We start from the raw sequence: 19,321 nt of genomic DNA, 5'->3' as shown, positions 1-19,321 counted from the left end.
TCCTCCAAACAGTTGTCTTTCTCCCCTTATGCTGCTTTTGTAGGAAGGTCCGTATGTGATGCTGAAGAAGAACTGGGAGCTTTATGAAGGTAACGACAAGTATGAGGGATACTGTGTGGACTTGGCCTCGGAGATCGCCAAACACATCGGGATCAAATACAAGATCTCCATTGTGCCAGATGGGAAATACGGAGCCAGGGATCCAGAGACAAAGATATGGAATGGGATGGTCGGCGAGCTTGTGTATGGGGTAAGGATAGAAAACAGTTGCAGTTACAGTGTTGGATCTGTTTTCAACTTTTGCTGATTGAAATATGCGCTTGAAATTAGATCACACACACATTATGATCTTTTAAAATGTGCTATACTATAAACTGGCTATAAATTCCACAATAACTGAGAATTGTTCAAAATAAGTTTCCTGCAGTACATAAACTTGTCTCAGGCTCTGCATATCCTTCATCAGTGTCCTGCAGAGATGCTGTCAAGTATTCTTCGCTTATGTTTTTTTGTAAACTTGCCAAGCCGGCTAATTACGCCATGGTCTCTCATGTGCAGTCTGAGATTTCACACTGCTGCCAGAATGCAAACTTTATCAACATGCAGAAGACAATGTCAGTCGTCACTTTGTGGAAGACTGAAAGTGGAGACGTTGCTGCAGAACAGCGACGGAATTAATTATGCTCCAGAACCCGTAGTGGAAGGTGACACAGCAGAACGGTTACACCGACTAATCAAGTCTGATTTGTTCCAAACACTCACAGTCCTTTCTCATGACTCCCCTGTCACTCTTGTTCTGCATAGAGAAAATACATTTGTAAGATTTCAACACTTCATTGTGTAGTTTTGACTCGGGCTTTCTAGCTCTGATTTATTTCATCTGTCTTCCTGTTGAGGGTTTTTGATATTCCCCTGCCCTCTCCTCCCTGTTTTCTTTCCTATATTACTTCGTTGTTTTTCCTCTGCTGTTTGTTCTCCTTGCATTACAACATCTCCACTCTTTGTAGCGAAGGAAAACTTGTTATTTGATATGCTGCTATTGTAGCTTTTTTCCGTTACGACTGCAGACGTTTAGACACATGCAGCTTTTCAGATGCTCAGAGTGCTGAATGAATGCTGTTTTTGATTCTTCTACAGATTTTGTATGTGTGTGTGCGTGCAAATGCAAATGTGTGTGAAACCTTGCTGACTAATTTATATTCTGGATGTGTCACTATCATGCCTTCGTATTGTATGAATTACTCCTCTGTCATTCTGGTTTTCCCTCCTCTCCTCCTTCTCTCACTTGCGATACTAGCTCCCCTCTGTGCTACCTTTGCATTGTTCATGGCCGTTTCCCATTCACTATCACTTACCTGTTATATGTGCCTTCGCTGCAGATTATCTGCATTATAATGTGATTGAGATGAACTCTCCGGCCCGCCCCCGTTTCTCTGCAGAAAGCAGAAATTGCTGTGGCCCCGCTGACCATCACTCTGGTGAGGGAGGAGGTGATCGACTTCTCCAAGCCCTTCATGTCTCTGGGGATCTCCATCATGATCAAGAAGCCACAGAAATCCAAACCAGGTGTTTTCTCCTTCCTGGACCCACTGGCCTACGAGATCTGGATGTGCATAGTGTTCGCTTACATTGGAGTCAGCGTTGTGCTGTTTTTGGTGAGTGATTGTTATGAAATAGAAGTCAGCACTTGAGTTGGATTGCAGGATTGTAACAGAAGAGTAATTGAAGGCCTGAGGTTGGAGGATGAGAGAATAGATCCTTTGTTTAGAGGCCAAATAAGCATATGTCTGAAACAGTGACCTCCTGATCCTGTATGTCCAATTAGGTCGCATTTGCTGTTGACCAGAAATCAGTTTGGTCAACACAGAACAAGAGGTTGAGTCTCCTTTCTTGACTGTTCGGTGCACTTTTCTGACCATATAGTAACTATGTGTTATCATGCTGTCTTGATGCTTCTCTTAGAGTTCACTGTTTATATGTTTTGCAGATTATTAAAACCCTTCAATATTTATGTGCAGTAATTAATTCTTCCACTATGAAGACATTGCCTTACGGTCTTAACTAGAAAATAATTTACTCTATTTAAAAAAAAAAAGTCTTTTGGGAAATCATTTGATACTTTGAGGCATCACAGAGAGCATTGTGTGCAAGATGTGCAAATACTTGATGTGAGATATTTAAGCTATGCTCACTTTCACATACTGAAACTGCAGACGCATAGCCTATTATACAAAAGTGTCTGAGTATTCAAAGGCATTTACTCTTTTACATTATTCAGAAAGACACCCTCCAAGGATTTCTTTATTGTACGCATGATAATAGTTGCTAAATGCACTCATCCTGCTCTTCATTTACTACAATCTGCTTTTAAAGGCCCTGCACACCTATTTAACTAATACATGAGTGATTCAACAATTTTGGCTCATTAGAACATCCATTTTAGCAACTGGAGTCTGGTGGCATTAAAGTCCACCCAATTTAACCAGCCAGAAAAACAGCTGTGTGGGCATGCAGGACCTTTAATACGTTTTGATTTGTTATTTTGATGGGCGTCTTTGGCTCTTTATGTCGTTCTGTGCTCAAAATTATCACGTTTTCTGCTTATCCTGTCTCAGGTGAGTCGCTTCAGTCCATATGAGTGGCATGCAGAGGAACCAGAGGAGGGAGCCACTGAGCAGGGCCCCACTGATCAACCTCCCAATGAGTTTGGCATCTTCAACTCCCTGTGGTTCTCACTGGGAGCCTTCATGCAACAGGGCTGCGACATCTCGCCACGGTAAGGGACCAAAATGATGTGTGTTTCAGTCAAAGAGCGTATTTGTGTACACGTGTGACCGGGAGCGTAAGGAGTACTATTTGAGGCTGTATACAGGAAGTGTGTGTGGGCTGTGGAGAGTGTATGCGTCTGTTTAACTGTCTGTAATGATGGAGTGCTGTAGTATTAGACTGTGGTGATTCAGAATGTTGACAATGTGAATCACCTCTCTCAGCACTTTTCTAGCTTCCACCAAACCGGACTGATACACCAAGACACTGTGTGCTGACAGACACTTAAGATGTGCTAGACACAAAACAAATGCACACAAATGTGAACACATACAAAAAGATAAAAGTGAGAAAAAAAAAAAAACACCTGCACACAGTCCAGCAGTCGTGTCCATGGTCTGTTGTGTTGGAGGATTTAGCTGCTTGCTAGGTGTGTATGAATATTTAATACACCACTGAAGAGGCACAGTCCAGCTGTATTTTTAGAATATTTATAAGAATATGGTATTTTATTATTGATAACCTGAGAATGCAGTTTAGTGAAATATTCATAGCCAGCATCCTCAAGACCTTTAGGGAGCAAATCTAAGGAGCAGCAGGGAGAACTTCACATCAAAACAAATGAAGGAAAAGACTGATCGGTGATGAACTGAAAGACGGAAAAAAAATGTAAGCAGTTGTGCTTCAGAGGAAGCTTTTATAAAGTGGTTAGGAGCTCACATTGTGCTGTAGGACAAGCTGAAGTTCAAATTTACTTTTAATACATACATTTATGACATTTTTGATTATGCGGCCCTACTACTGTGATATTTAAGACCCCATCTGAAGAAAATCAAATTTTTAAGTGAACTTAACATGTCCATTTAGTATTTTTTATATGCTAGAAGACACATCATGAGCAAAATAAACAGTCAAAGACATGGCTGAGCATTTTTAACCTAGATAGAACTGTAGATTGTAACAGGCAGTTACATCTAAGCCATTTTAAGGCATGAACGGATTCTTTACATGGAAAAGAAAATATCAAAATCTGTACCTCTGATACACAGAGGTAAGTTTTTAGGATTTTAAGCAATGACCACAGCAAAGTAGTGAAAATCTAACATGTCCCCAGAATGTGTTTTTCAATATTTCAGCACAAAATACTGCAAAGATTGATTATTTCACCATGACTGTATAACCACAGGTTTAAGCCCTGTTATAAACAAGCTGTTTCAGTGTCTGTAGATTTAAATGCAGCTGAACTGTGGCAGTTCATGCTCTCTTCAGGAAGAAGACTCTCTCTGCCTCTGTGATTGACAGCATGGAGCAAAATAGTTGACTGCACAGCAACTGACACAGATGTGAATTAGTGTGTGAGACCAGGACTTTCTGTCACTTCTAACTTTCTCTGTGAGCAATCATTTAACAGCATAGCCATTGTTTTGAACTCATGTGTGGTGAGTTTGTCAGTCAATGCTGTCAATATGAAAGTAGTAGTTTGGTGGTGCAGAGCAGCAGCTTGGAAATGGTTCTGAAGTGACTGCTGGTTAACATTTAATGTAAATGGGCTGCTTTGCCATCTATTTGATACTCATTCCATTGTCTGAAAACAAAAACTGGAAGAACATTTAAATGAAAAAGGCTTTCCTGGGAATTTGTCTGTATTAACAAGGAGTATATGTTAGCACAGAGCAGGAGAAAAGCAAACAGTTGTAAACAGTGGCTGAAGTTGAATCACAGCAAGTGACATGAAAACACAGTGACCCAACCAGTCCTTGTTTGCTGGTTTCACATTGGTTCATCTCTAAATGTTCCTTAGACAAGATACAGTTTTCACACGGTTCTGACCCGTGAACTTACCGTCAAAGCTAATAGTAACGTTAGTCACGTTAGTCATACAATTTGCTAACACCAAGGATTGTCCTATTTTTGTTGTGACATCGCCATCAATGGTAAAAGTAATCCAGTGGATTAAATGAAAATAATCTAGTTCCTTAGATGCTGGGAGTGCGTAAGACTCTTGTGTTCATATCTGCAGTCAACAACAGAATACTTGATGTGCTTTGCTTGTAGATGAGACGTTTTAAACTTAGGCAAAACAGCTCTACAAAGTAAATAATCCTGGTGGACTGAGAGGCAGCTGTTCTTTCGGAAAGGCTCATCTCACAAGCAGCAGACAGTAATGCAGCAGGATTATAAATCTGAATTAGACGACTACTGGTTCCTCAGTTGGAACACAGCAGCTCAGTAAAATTCTCACAGGCTTGTGAAGCCGGGAGGTAATTTAGTTGTGAGGAGGCTTGAGAAATGACAGAAGTAAACGGCTTCATAACTTAACAACTTTTATTTTACTCCTCAATGTTTATAATAACAATACACAATGAAAATGGATTTTCACGATGTAGTACATTTATTGTGTGTATGAAAAGTTTGCTGATTTCAATAATCCCACAAATCCTCTCTCAATGTTGACATTGATTCCTGTCCAGTCTTTAAACCAAGATATTACTGGCATGCTTCCCAATAATCTTCTTCAAGGACTCTTCTTGTGTTTCTAAAACTAGTTTACGTAAGTACCACTTGAACATTTCTACTCCATCCTCATTAGCGCTTCTCTTTTGGGGAATGAACAAAAGTTTCTCATCAGCTGGACCAACTTTACTTTCTTCCTCCTCTTATGCTCCTCTGCCCTTCTCTTTGGCTCTTTCATCCATCTCTTTCACACTCCCTCTCTTTTCTCTCTCCCCTTCCCGACACCTGTCGTCTCCTTCTCCTCCCCACTTTACTGTGACTGACAGGCCAATTCTGGCCCCAGCACAAAATGAATAACACTCACAACAGCTGCACACACACACACACACACACACACACACACACACACACACACACACACACACACACACACATCCTCAAAGACACACAAGCATGCACATCAACACACAGACTCTTTATACACCGACTTTGCTTACACACACATGAAGAAAAAAAACACCCTCTATACAGTTTCACAGCAACACAACACACACATACAGACCTCTCCGTTGTTTGCAGGCCCTGTGCATAAGCTACAGCTGTCACAGCGATAATGTGATACTTAACATGAAGCTAGTGTTCGTCATATTAATCACAAAGCCCCGTCACTTCCAGTACAACACAACTCCTCCATAGGCCAGGATTACTGCAGTCATAAGTGCCAGATTATATTCTTACAGTGAGAAATCTGTCATTTGAGTAGTTTTTCCTTCTTCTCCTTCATTGTATTTTATCTGGTGGACTTTTTATACATGACAGAACATTTGAATTCAAATTTCAGTCTGCAATTTCTTTCTCATAAAGACTCACAGTATTAATTTATCACTTAAACTCAGTGTGATGTCTAATATATTACAATTTTGATGTCATGAGATAAACCACAGTGCAATGACCGGCTGTACTGCTCTGTTTAGTGGATGCTCTACTCCCTGGACGACTGCGCAGCAAACTGATGGAAACATGCTGCAGATTTGGATCAGGGAATGCAACCCCCTGTTGTCTCCAGAACAGAGCTTTGGAGATGCACATCTCCTAATTGCAGTATTGACAGTACGGGAACATAGTGAGTGTTGAATCACTGCTTCCTAATGAGGAGGAGGAGGAGAAGGTCGAGGTGAGGTGAGAGCGCTCAAAGAACAAAATGTGCCAATGGTGGCAGCAGAAATGAAGAGACACCTCTCAGCTGCACATTTATTCACACAGACTGCTCTGTGATCCTTATACTATATTAATAATTTGTGTAAGCTAAGAATAACATTGTTTGTTGGAATTTTACAGTGAAATAAGCATGCAGCACATTCAAAATAGTATATGTGCTTGGGACAAAGCAGCCTCACATAATAATGTTATTTGTTTCACAATAAAGGCTGTAAAATTGTCAAATTTCCACATTTGTCACCTTGTGCCCACATCACATGACTTGCAAGTTTAATCTCTCCTCCTCTTCCACTATAGTCATTAATGTTCAAAATCTCCTTTGCTATGGAAAAAACAGCAACCTCCGTGCTAGCTACCTACCACAGCAAAAATTTAAATTATAGCAGGGAATAGGATCACACAGGAAGCTAGGTCTGATACTTTTAGTTTTTTTTGTTTTGTTTGTTTTGTTTTGTGCATATTGGCTATTATGGTGACAATTTGCATCAGTTTCTGCAAACGTTCCACCAAAGCAATTCCTCCCGATGCAATTTTGCAGGAACGCTGCTACTGTACCCTTCGCTTAGTTGTGCACAATATGACTGTAATTCTTTTAAAGAAATACATAAATGCCAAAACATTTTTCCCTTTATCACAAAATGATAACGAAGTGCAGTCAGACCATTCAGTGCTGCAGACAACAAATCACATGACTCTTGAATTTATTTTGCTCTGAACAAGAAAAACACAAAAAGAGCAAAAAAGGTAGTTTTTGGAACAATACAGGAATTTCAACCAGGAGACTGAGGTTTCAGTTTGTTGTGTTTTCAGTTGCTGTTTGTTTTTATTTTCACCACAAAACTACTTGATTCAATTCAGGCATCATAACTACTCAGTTAAGTTTAGCAGGAGGTCATGGTTTAGGTAAAAATACAGCCATGCAAATGGTTACCATAAAGCTCTTCTTGTTTTCTGGGTTGCTACGGTGACAAGTCTCACTACAAGAAAACATAAAAAATCTTAGAATATCTCAATTTTACAGCCTTTTTAGAGAAAAAATAGCTTTACTCAAAGGAGGATGTATAGTTTGTCAACTCTGTTTCAGAACAAGCTGATGCCATTAAAAATACAGCTGCAGTATTTTCACTCAGTCCATATTTGGACCAGTTAGTATCAAGGGGTTAAAGTGACTATAATTAGTATTTTTTAGAATAACAGAATGTGCACTCATCTGTTTTTTCTGTGATGCTCTGCTCACTTTTTTTGTTCAACCTATGCATCTGCTGCTACACTGTTCATCGCCACGTCATGATAATCATCATAACCATTACTTGTGGCATTTAGCGAGCCTCACCTCCCCAACACTGACCTAGCCGCTGATTGTAGTGAAGGAGACTGAAGCAGGAGAAATTTGTCATTGTCTCTCCTAATCTGTCTTCAGGTGAGCTGAAGTGTGTGCTGCAGGGAGTGGTGAGGCTTTACTGACGTGTGTCCTCTCCTTTATACTTCTCCCTTTTATCTTTTAACATTGTACTTAAAAATGGAGCTCAAAGAAGCCAGATTTTGAGGCCTTCAGCGTGCGATTTGTTGGGTTGTTGTCCTTGTAACAAAAAGCTCTCGAATCTTCAATTCGGCTTGTATTTATTTATTAACATTCCACTTCAACCCATGACTTTGTAAGAAGAGGAAGAAAATATAAAGGAATAATGGTCAAGGAGTTAGTCACTGGATTCACTAATGCAAGAAAGAAATAAACCTGCCAACCAGGCGTTTTGCCATAAAACTATGTGATGGATGAGCCTCTGTGACACTGTGCTCTGCAGCTACACTAGATCATGCCCGTAGAAAAGGGGACGTGTCATGCATATCATAATGTCATATCATTTTTCTATCTCCTCACTTCATTTCCTTTAATCTCCCATTCCCTTGTTCACCTTTGCAAGCAGGCAAAATCATAATGCTAACTCCAGTCACACCTGACAGCAGAAATGTGCTACAGCAACACCAAAGATACAGAATTATCATATCACAGAATGTATTCCTACAGTCCTGCTGCAATTCTGTCAAGTTTCCTTCTGTCTGACATACTCCATATTGAACATTTACTGTTATTACTCTTTTTGGGAATGTATGCATTTGTTAACATGCTATGTATCACAGAATGTTAATATTTTCATTTTCACACATATTTGTCTTATGTTAGCTGTACAGCAATATCGACAAATAATATAATCAACTAATTACTCAGAAAAGAACACATTTTCTCTGTGAACAAAGTAAGGAAGTGATTAAAGAAACAAATATTTCCCTTTTAATAAAAGTAGTTCTTGGTTGCACAACAGCTTCTGACATCTGCTCACTCTTTCATACAAAATCCCTTCAGCTAAAAAATGTTTTATGTTTATTTAAATTATAATTTCCTGTGGACATTTTGACCTGTTCTTTGTCCATATCTTTATCGCCAGTTGTTTTATAATGTTTTACTTGGGCAGCAAAGTTTTTTTCCTTCCAAGCCTCCATGCAGGTTTGCCGTCTGTTTTCTGAATTTTTGGTTCTCGGAGGCGTTTATTCTGAACAAGCGGTCTGCTCTTGGCCTGAAATTGATGGAAAACATGGAAAAACTGTCGCTCAGTTGAAACTTCTGCCACTTGTGGATGATTTTGCTTTCATAAATACAACACGTTTCACCTTTCACTCCCCAGGGAGGCTCTTGTCATTGACACCTAATTTCGAACTCCTGACTCTAATTTTAGGTTTCGAAGGTGTGATGAATGCGGAGTGTACTAATGTGTCAAGTGATTGATCTCCTTTTCATTAAAATTGTGAAAAGGACTAAAAATGTCAAGTTTTTTGCTTGTGCAACACTTTCTTACATGTTCCTTACTTGTTTTTTCACATCTATACCTTCTGTATGCATCACTGATAAAAAAAAATATGTATATTAAAAAGTTCTACTATATAAGGTAGAAATGGTAAAGAATGAAATATATGGTACTGAATGCCATGACACAAAGTCCAGAGAAGTGATATCATTTGAGTTGTAATGCAATAATACCATAACACCAAAGTGCAAATTAATCAGCTGTTTTAACTGTTGATCTCCACACGTCTTTTAAAAGCTGTACATCTTGTATTCATTCTGCTATACCTGCTTTATTTTCTCTGGGTATTATCCAGGTTAAGATGCTAAAAACGGATTTCAATTGTTTGATACTACCCACTTGATGGACAGGCCAACCACAACCCAATTCATAGCATTTTTCTGCACATCAACTTTACATTTTTCATCTCCCATATGTCTGCCCTGACCGCGAGATGCTCCTTTTTTCGCTCTGTTTTATCCCCCCTCTCCTCCATCCTGCCACTTTTATCATCCTCGGCCAGTCAGCGGGGATCAGAGTATTGAGGTTGACATTTACTGTGGAGTTGGGAATAAAGGGAAGGAGGCAGCTTCTGCAGGAGGAGATTTTCTTACAGACTGGTTCAATGCCTTTCTGTCTATTGTATACGTTTATGTCTGACGGTATGTTTGTCTGCTCTGCAGTCTACCTGGTCGGGTATTTACAGTGCATTAGTGTTTTTTTTTAAAGCACACATATCCCCTGGCCTGTGTTAGGTGTTGTCATATAACCTTTAAGAGCGTCTGTCAGTCAAGTGGTCCATGTGCAGACGCCGGTTGTGTGACTCTACATGCTCTGTATGTGTATGAGACTATGTGTATTGTGTATTGAGCTGCCATAGTAGGTCCATTGGTATTCAGTGTGGGTCCCTCGCTCTGTGCTGCAGTCATCTCTGCAGTCTGGAAGACACAGCATAACACACTCCTATTCAGCTACTCCTACTTTTGCTGTCCTCTTTTTATCTATCTATCTATCTATCTATCTATCTATCTATCTATCTATCTATCTATCTATCTATCTATCTATCTATCTATCTATCTATCTATCTATCTATCTATCTATCTATCTATCTATCTATCTATCTATCTATCTATCTATCTATCTATCTATCTATCCTTGTGTTTTGTCTGAATTTTTCCTTGTAATTCCTCTCTCCCATCCTCTTCCACCTCTTTTTTTTGCCACTTTTGTTAATTGATGTTTCCAGTGTCTTGGCATGTCTGCATGCATGCGGGAGCAATTTTCTTGAGCAGCCCACATACTCCTTCTCCTTTAAACACACCGACTTGTGTTTCCTTCACCTTTCCACTTTAGCACAAGGTAATGGCTGGCAGCAGACATGAACATATTTACACATCCCCACACACATTGTCAGAGTGACCTTGATGATGCATTTGTACCACCCACCTGTCATCTTCCTGCCCGGGTATTTTCTGTTTCTAATGCCGGCGATTGGCCTGGTCACAAACCAAAGGGTGGCAATGAAGTGATGGACGGTTAGGTGATGGTGCAGGAATTTTTAACGAGTGGATATGAATACATTTTTTCCAGAAGTGACTATGGTGAGAAAGAGTCAGAGCGAATGCAGGAGAAAGAGGGAGGGAGGGAGAGAAAGAGGTAAACTGATCATCAATGAACATCTCACAGGGATTGGATCTGTCTTTGTCAATAAACATCTGAAATTACAGCTTTCATCTCTTGTGTACTACGTGCGTGTATTGTGGTGTGCGTGTGGGTCCGCTGTGCGCTCGCGCACTTCTGGAGTGTGTGTCCGTGCACGAGTGTGTGTTTGCGAGTGTCATGTGTAAGTATTGAGCAAGTGGCTGTGGGTGTGTTGAATAGTTAATGGTAGCAACAGATCCAGCTAATGGCATGACTAACTTACTGCAGTGGGGCACCAGAGCTTACTGAGTAATTAATGATTAGTCTCAAGGTCACAGATTAGAACCCACTCATGCTGACTGAGTGTGTTTATTAATTTCACAGGTAATTTTTTTTTTACATAAATAATCCTTTCAGTGCTCCTGTTTCCCTGAGAGTCTGCCTCCTCCTTCACTTTTATGATGCCTCTTATTATTTTCCTTTTATTACTCCCTTCATTAAAAGCCCTGCACTTCATCTATTAATCAGATTTTTCCATGTGTATCCGTTTGTCTTTATTCCAGCTTTTTGTCTTTTATAATCAACCAGGCAGTTCACTTTAGTTCATACCTGTAGTCACTGTAGGAAATAGATAAAAGAGAGAGAAGACAAGAAGAATGAAGGACAATCAAACATTCATGATTCACTTTCCCAAAACATCAGCCACGCAACTAAATCACACACTGGATATTTGTTAACATGCCTGTCACCATCGCTTGATGCAACACGTCTTGTGATCCCAGCTTAACTGGAAAGCTATGTGCATGTGGATGATACAGAGGTGTTTAAATGCACCTTTGATGAAGCTGTAGTGTGCAATGAAAGTAAAGTAACATGTTTCTCCAATGAGTTATTGATTGGAGTTTTTAAGTGAGGTGCCTAAAGTTGATCCTCTCTTTCGTACGTATTGGAGTAAAAATAAAACACACGTAAGATAATATCCACACACATACAGCTGAACATTGCAATCACTTCCGTCAGGTGAAAATATCCCGAAAGAAACTGCATAGCTCAGAACATTGTGAGTCTGTGTATGTGTGTGTTTGTGTGTTTGTGAGAGGGAAAGAGGAACAGCATGCCATTAATCTTTCACACAGAGGATTGGGGAGGCAATCTGTTGGCTATCATAGATGATACATGACCCGCTATAGAATGATTCGCCTGTTGCATACCAACACATAGTATGAAACTACACACACGGGTGGTACACTCATCCAGACGTGTCACACGAACAATCAAAGGCGTCACTCTTAAAGATCACCCATGTTGAACAAAGTGCACCGTTGCAGCAGTGTAATGTATGAGCGCATGTGAACACATACGCATATAGTCGTTCATGCTTGCAACTTCTCACACATGGTCTCATCTAAATCAAGCACCAGAAGGCAAACATGTTTCTCTGACTTCACTCCAAGGCCAGACGCTGGTTAATACCTCCCCCCTTCTCTCTTTTTCATTCACACACTCCCACACACATACAAACAAATCAAGGACTACACGTTTCAAAATAGACAGGGTGTTAATCATGCTGTGCCCTGCCAATCTATTTTCCTGTCCTCTGTACGATGGTTGTCCATCAAGTCCCCAGAGATACAGAACCATTTTAGGTTTTCTGTCTTAGATTAAAAGCACCAGTCAGCCACATACAACACGGCAGGTTGGTCAGTGGCTTAGTGCAAAAATCCAGATTCCGTACATTTGCTGATCTCTGCCTTTTTACAGTAATATGTCTATGGACACATCATTTTGAAGAATGCATCTTTCTGAACTAATAAATCAACAACTGTAAAACTGCAGCTGTAGGGGTTACCATGGTTAGTAAGAATTACATACAGTGAAAGTCTGCGAAATCTAAGATCTGAAGCATATTTTAGTGGTGTATCTTAACGTAGTGTAAATACCGTGAGAGGTTTTACAACAATGTGTCTGAGATTTTAAAGTTAAACCATGAGCATTAAATCTTACAGATGTGTCGTGCTGTTTGTTTAAGTTCTGCACTGAACTATGGCACATGCACAGTTATATGTGGCTTATTTTAAAGGTTAAAGTTGACACATCACTGTGCAAGTTTGCATGCATTATTCAACTAAAACTGGCCACATGATCAAATACTAGACTGACTTAATGAATATTTTCATCACTTTAAGAATATTATCAGCCAAACAGCCATTAAATAGTATTAAATAAAACTGTGAATGTGGTAGGTTTTAATTAGTGTCATTAAGCAATGCAAGCAAATTAACACAAGTAGTTTGTGTTTTAAATGACTCCATTTACTTACTTGTGCCAAGCAATTGAAGCTGCATTTGAAACGTCTATTCTGAGCAAAAGTTGCAGTGCAGACAGAGGTCAAACTCATCTAACAAATGTAGCGAAGCAAGCTTTCATTTCCTGCAGGCATTGTGGGTGCAGCACAAGCTGTCCAAGTTCAACAGGCTGCGTTTGAAATACTTCTTTGCAAATGCATCACAAATAAAGAAATGATGAGAAGAATGAAGGATAACTGAAAGGATGTGTGCTGCCTTTTCATCTTTGCTATTTGTTTAAAAAAATCTTATCTGATTCTCTACTAGCAGCTTTCCGCAACTTATAAGGTGGAATGTTTCCTTGCATGTTGCTCAGTGCATGAGTTGACATTATAAATCAATCAATATTACCTTACATGTAAATACAGCTTTGATCTTTCCATTGTTTTGTATTTTTATCAGCTCCCTTGTTGGACACAAGCTTTTAATGATTAATGATTGAAAACTTGCACATGGCTTTGCCAACTGCAAATATTCTGTTGCTTCTTTGTGGGAGAAAATTGGGTGTTGTTTTGGCATGCTCTGACAGCACTACACTTTTTGCTGTGTTTCATTAAGAGAAAAATGAAAATCAAATTAGATCTCATTGAAATTGTGTTTTGTTAATGTTTTATTGCAGAAGAAGGTCAATTAGTTTCAAATAAGTGTTCACCCAATCTGTTGCAAAGTAGAAGTATTTTTTTAAAGCCAAAGATACAATCCACACAAATGCAGAACAATAAGCGCAAGTAAAACTAAAAACTCTGAGGCTGACCGAATGAGTAACTCTACTCTCCGATTTAACATTGGTGTTTGCTCTGAAACGTTTACTCCAGCTGCAGTTGACAAGATACATGTGTTTTTTTTTATCTTAAATTCATGAGCATGTCAAGGGAATAAGTTTAATTTAATCTTGTCTCTGTTCTAAATAAATTTGTTACAAAAATGCACTGTATGCATTCGGCTGCTGCAGGTAGATTTATGGTCCGAAGAAATTCATCTGTCAAGGAATACAGCTGGAAATGCAGCCTGGTGTTGATGAATGCAGCACTTATTCAGTTTGGGATGACAATTCTAATGCAAAAACAAGACAACAGATTGTGTAAACGTGCTTTGAAGAAAGTTTTCATTCAGAAGTCGGACTTCAGAATTGTTGTGAAAATGAGAAACTAGATTTGTTCCTTTACACAGCGGGAATGTGTAACAGATGTGAATAATGTGTTCTGGCTTATATAAACAGTTCTGTGTTCTGAGGTTTAGTTGTACTGTTTGTGTTCACTGAGAAAAAAGAACTACTTGAAGTTCTGTGTTGCTGTATCCAACTGACAAACTGACTTGATTGCCAACTCAAAACAAGGGCCACGAAATAAGTTAATCTTCACTGAACAGTTGGTTAATTCAAAAACTGTGTCCGCTTTCCCACTTCAGAGTCTGTTCTCTAACAGCATCAGTCCAACTGCTGATTAACAGTTTTGTGTTCACTGATATTTCCTCTGGCTCCCTCAGTTTTGTTTTGTTTTTTATTGGCTCAGTCACTTGCTTTTAAACCCATATACTTAGCATTCTTAAGCATTATACAAACCCTAAATACATGTTTCATAAGACTTGAGATTAGTTAGTTTTACATAGTATATGGATGCTTTAAAGATATTAAACATGTTCATTAATGCATAGTCTCTCAACAACTATAACTGCTCCGATGCAGATATGTTTAATACTATTAGAACTGTGTTTTACTGCATTCATTACATGCTCTCACATTAATTATCTACTCATACACCAGCCCATGGGAGGAATGTCAAATACATTAATAAAGGCAGCATACATCTCCATTCTGTATATCACTTAATAAATGTTCATGTAACGTTTATGAATACAAAACAGCAATAGGTTAAAGTCAAGTTTTACCTAAACTCTCTTGTCATTGGTCTTGTCTGAAGCGCCAGCCACAGAAATAGAGTTGGTCCCCAGGCAGCACACTGTGGCTGCCAAATGCTCTCAGTATTCGGAATGGGTCAGTTACAGAGGACAAATTTTGCTTCAGTGATCAATAAAGTGTAACTGAAACTTCAGCGGATTCCTTACATGTTCAGTCACTTAAAGTGGACAATCCTGAATACACAAATCAATGCACATCTCAGCCCTCAGACCCAACAGGTTTACGTTAAGAAAGCCGTATATTTTGCTGCATTTTGGTAATAATGTAACCGCTGTAAGCATACTTAACAGAGTGTCCACAGAGAAGTGTATTGCTCTTTTCTCCATGTCTTTCTGTCTGCCCTCATGTCCTCCTCCCCTGCTTTGCTCTGCCTTTATTCCCTCTTCTTTTGCAGTGTGGATGTTAGCTCACATCACAGACTCACTCCATCTGGCCAGATTAAAATGCTGTCACAGCTCGTTTACCAGCTAACCAATCAGATCGCACGTCCCGTTTGGCCTCTGCTGGAGACCCTGTAGAACATATGAAAATGAGTTTCTAAATATGCCATCCATATTCCTTCCTCCTCTTCCTGATCCCTGTCACCTGCCCTGACCCTGTTTTCTGAGCTCGGGGACAAACATCAGCAGTGATATTATTGCTGATATTGCTATATTATGAGATTATGAGTCTCTGTCTTTGCCATTATACACATCTGTCTCTGTCAATTCATCTAAAAGTTTCACACGATTGGGAATAAAACTTTCTGTTGTCTCCTAATAAGTGTAAAAACAAAACCTAACAACTCTTTCTCAGGAGAATCTATCACAGTATACGCCAGGTTCATTAATTCAGGCAAACAGATCAATGTCTCAAGGACAACGCTATCAGTTCATATTTGTGTGTGTGTGGTGTGTGTGTGTGAGGATTAAGAGGTGTGCTGGGTTGTGAACAGCAGCAGAATGCGGAGTTGCTCCAAAAGGTGACAATTTATTCCAAGTCAGGCGTCAATGCACCTCGCAGCTCTCTCACTGCTGTTCTCTCTCCTTAATACCAGGCCCTTCCTAAAAATAACTGAGTGGTGTTATCACCAAACAGCTGCTTGTCCAGGAAATATTAGGCTCTGTTTTCTGATTGCATTTAAGAGGACCTGATTATCACCCAAATTTAGCTAAAGTTGCTGTAATCAATGTTTTTAAAATAACAATAGACCAAATGATCATGTCTAAAAAAGCTGCGTATGGAACCCAAATCTCATCCAGTTAAGCACTTTACCTCAGCTCATGTGTTTTAGTTCATTGTTTTTGGGGTTTGGGGTTTTTTTTTGCCTCACAACTGTACAGCTCTTGGGATATTGTTTCCAGCAGCAACAGGTAACTGAATCGTAACTGATTCTTATACTTACACTTGTAGCATTTCTTGTTTGGAATTCTCAGGTTTAGATTTGTTTATTTATTCTTTCACTGTCCGTTGTTGTTGCTAGGCACTGCTCTCTATACCCCAAGTCAAATTCCTTGTGTGTACTCATTTGGCAATAAAGGCTTTCTGATTCTGATTCTGAAAGCATAATTCATTGTACACTACCTGCCCAGCACCAAACAACAGACGGAAGCAGTTTGCGACCAGCCAGGGAACAAATTAAGCATTTAGCAGAAAAGTGGTGGAGACCAACATCAGAGCTAAAAGACAGTGAATGTACTATTGGATACTTACCAATAGAGGAGAGGAGATATCTTGATTAAGAAAACGGTTCAACCATTGCACTCTGGTTTGCTGACCCCTGCAAATTATAAGGGTCCAAGTCACAGCTCTGCCAGCCTATCACTGTTGGGCCCTTGAGCTTGGCCTTTAACTCTGTCTGCTCCAGAGGTGGCTTATCAAGGCTGATCATGCACTGCACAAAACAATATTTCACAGTACTTTAATTTAATTTGTGACAAATCTTCTTCTTTAATAAAGGCTTCTTCTTCTCCTATTGGACTTGCATTCATACATTCTTTTGTCCAGAGAGACAACTCCAGATGAGTCCACATCTGCTGGATGTGTAATTAAGCAACTAAAAGGCAATAATGAATAAGTAAGTGTTGTGTATATAAATAAAAATATATATATACAAACTATATATAAATTAAACCAGCCCAGTTTCCAATTAGAAATTGTCACTTGATGGTCCTGAAGACTTTTCTCTGACTGGGACTTATGTTTGTCAAGGTAAAACATTCTCAAACCTCAGACATTTTTGAGAAACACAAAGAACATTGAATTGTTAATATTTATCACGAATTTTGACTTGCACTTCACTATTTTTTTGACTTTGTGGAGTGACAGACAAAACATTTTCCTTTTCATTCCGTTTGAATGTGATGGCTCTTTTACATTTTTATACATTAAAGCCAAACTGGGGGCCTAAGTGTGTGTCTCACTGAATACCCTCTTCACTTTCTTTCTCAGTCTTCCGAAAGCAGAGATGTTTTATGTTACCATTTCTGCCCATTAGAATTTCAAGGTCTTTTACCGACTGTCACACTTAAAAGGCAGCTAAACATTTTGGTTACCTCCTCCTACCTTCCTCTTATGTTCTCTAATATGCTTGCTCTCTCTCCTTTTGTTCAGTGAAAGCAAGTTCATGCAACGGAAAAAAAAAACAACAAAAACAAAATGAATTGCCACTTACTCTGATGCCTCTGCTCACAATTGGTGCTGTAGATAAAGAGAGTAAACATGGAGAAAAGGGGAAGAGAGAACGAGGTTGAGAGAGAGAGACGGAGCAGCGCCCAGATTGCAATCTGTTTCATGTAGCCTGTTATTGTTGGTGCTGAATTGGTTTTGGGGTTGAAAGACAATTACTTTGGCAGTACTGTCAGTTTTACAGTCATGCACACAGTGGTGTAGAAAACGCTTTGTGAAAGTGCAGTGTTTGGTGTTGCATATCCTTGACTCGGGAACCAACTTAAATTATGTCTCCTTTTCTGTTTTGTCATCCTGTCTTTCCCGTATGTTGTTTTCATCCCTTTAACATTCATCCTCATGCTCCCTTCACCTCCTCATCCTGCTGCTAATTTCTCCCTGTAATCTCTTTTCATCATCTCGTTAATCTTGCCAACTCCCCCTGCTTTGCTCAAATCTCTTCCTTCTTAATCTTCCTCATCATTCCACCTTTTACTCCTTTCCTCTCTTGTCTGTAGGTCCCTATCCGGACGTATTGTTGGAGGCGTGTGGTGGTTCTTCACTCTCATCATCATCTCCTCTTACACGGCCAACCTGGCTGCTTTCCTCACCGTGGAGAGGATGGTCTCGCCTATAGAGAGTGCAGAGGACTTGGCCAAACAAACAGAGATCGCCTACGGGACACTGGACTCAGGCTCAACTAAGGAGTTCTTCAGGGTATGGACTCAACACGCTCCGCTTATTTATTTGATTCCTTGAGTCGTTTCAAGCTTTTACTACCTTAAGGAAATTCATTTACTACTGAGTCTGAGTCTCCTATCACAGTGAGAAAATCTATTTTGATCCTGCTATTTCTATGAAAACCAAAACAGCAGTGTTCATACATAACACAACTTTATTTTAAAGTCCAGCCAAAATCTCAAGGTTTCAAAAATACCATATTAATGATAATTTGCAAGAAATGTAGCATAAGAGATTGCATTTAGATTGCTAACAGTCAGAACATTCTCAGGGTATGCTGTGGAGTTGTGACTTCTTGAAAGTCTAGCAGGAAAGGTATTGGCACGCCGTTTGGCTAATCCAATAAAAGGAAGCAAATATGTCAGATATTGTCTCTTATTGAAGCTAGACAAAATCCCAGTAGCAGGTCCTCCTATGACTGTAAGTGGGACGAGGACGAGCAACTAATGACAGTAAACCAACAGTGGGAGGATTGGAATTAATGGATCACTTGTACATCTTGAATTGGGAGAGGCTTCAATTTCAGAGGTGATGCTAAGCTGAAATGTGTGGCTTTCACTTTCCAGAAAACTTCATCAAAGTTCACAGCAAAATTGTGAAGGATTGCAGAGAATACTAAGAAAAAGGGGTCTGTGTAAGGTTTTATTTTATTATATACTGTCACTTCACAACAAAAGTCAGCAGCAGAACCAGGTTTAGGGAGAGCAGTCATCTGCCTCATCTGGTTGGTGTGAGAGTGAAGGGGAGAAAAG

The 19,321-nt window shown here is 39.5% G+C and overlaps 1 protein-coding gene across 6 annotated transcripts in view; it reads left to right on the top strand.

Annotated features, from left to right (window-relative positions):
* gria4a (glutamate receptor, ionotropic, AMPA 4a) overlaps positions 1-19,321 on the top strand; it is a 108,293-nt gene that overhangs the window by 67,304 nt on the left and 21,668 nt on the right. For all 6 annotated transcript variants that reach the window (XR_008602208.1, XM_023276417.3, XM_023276418.3 and 3 more), the window contains exons 11-14: positions 44-250; positions 1,440-1,655; positions 2,616-2,776; positions 18,347-18,545. Coding sequence is in view for 5 of the 6 variants with exons in the window: in XM_023276417.3 (XP_023132185.1) it covers positions 44-250; positions 1,440-1,655; positions 2,616-2,776; positions 18,347-18,545 (783 nt within the window). In the remaining variant the exon portion in view is untranslated. The remainder of the gene's footprint in view (positions 1-43; positions 251-1,439; positions 1,656-2,615; positions 2,777-18,346; positions 18,546-19,321) is intronic.

The sequence above is a fragment of the Amphiprion ocellaris genome, chromosome 7, assembly GCF_022539595.1.
Source record: "Amphiprion ocellaris isolate individual 3 ecotype Okinawa chromosome 7, ASM2253959v1, whole genome shotgun sequence".
Lineage (NCBI taxonomy): Eukaryota > Metazoa > Chordata > Actinopteri > Pomacentridae > Amphiprion > Amphiprion ocellaris.
The sequence above is the reverse complement of the archived record's forward strand: the minus strand, read 5'-3'. Positions and strand labels throughout refer to the sequence as shown.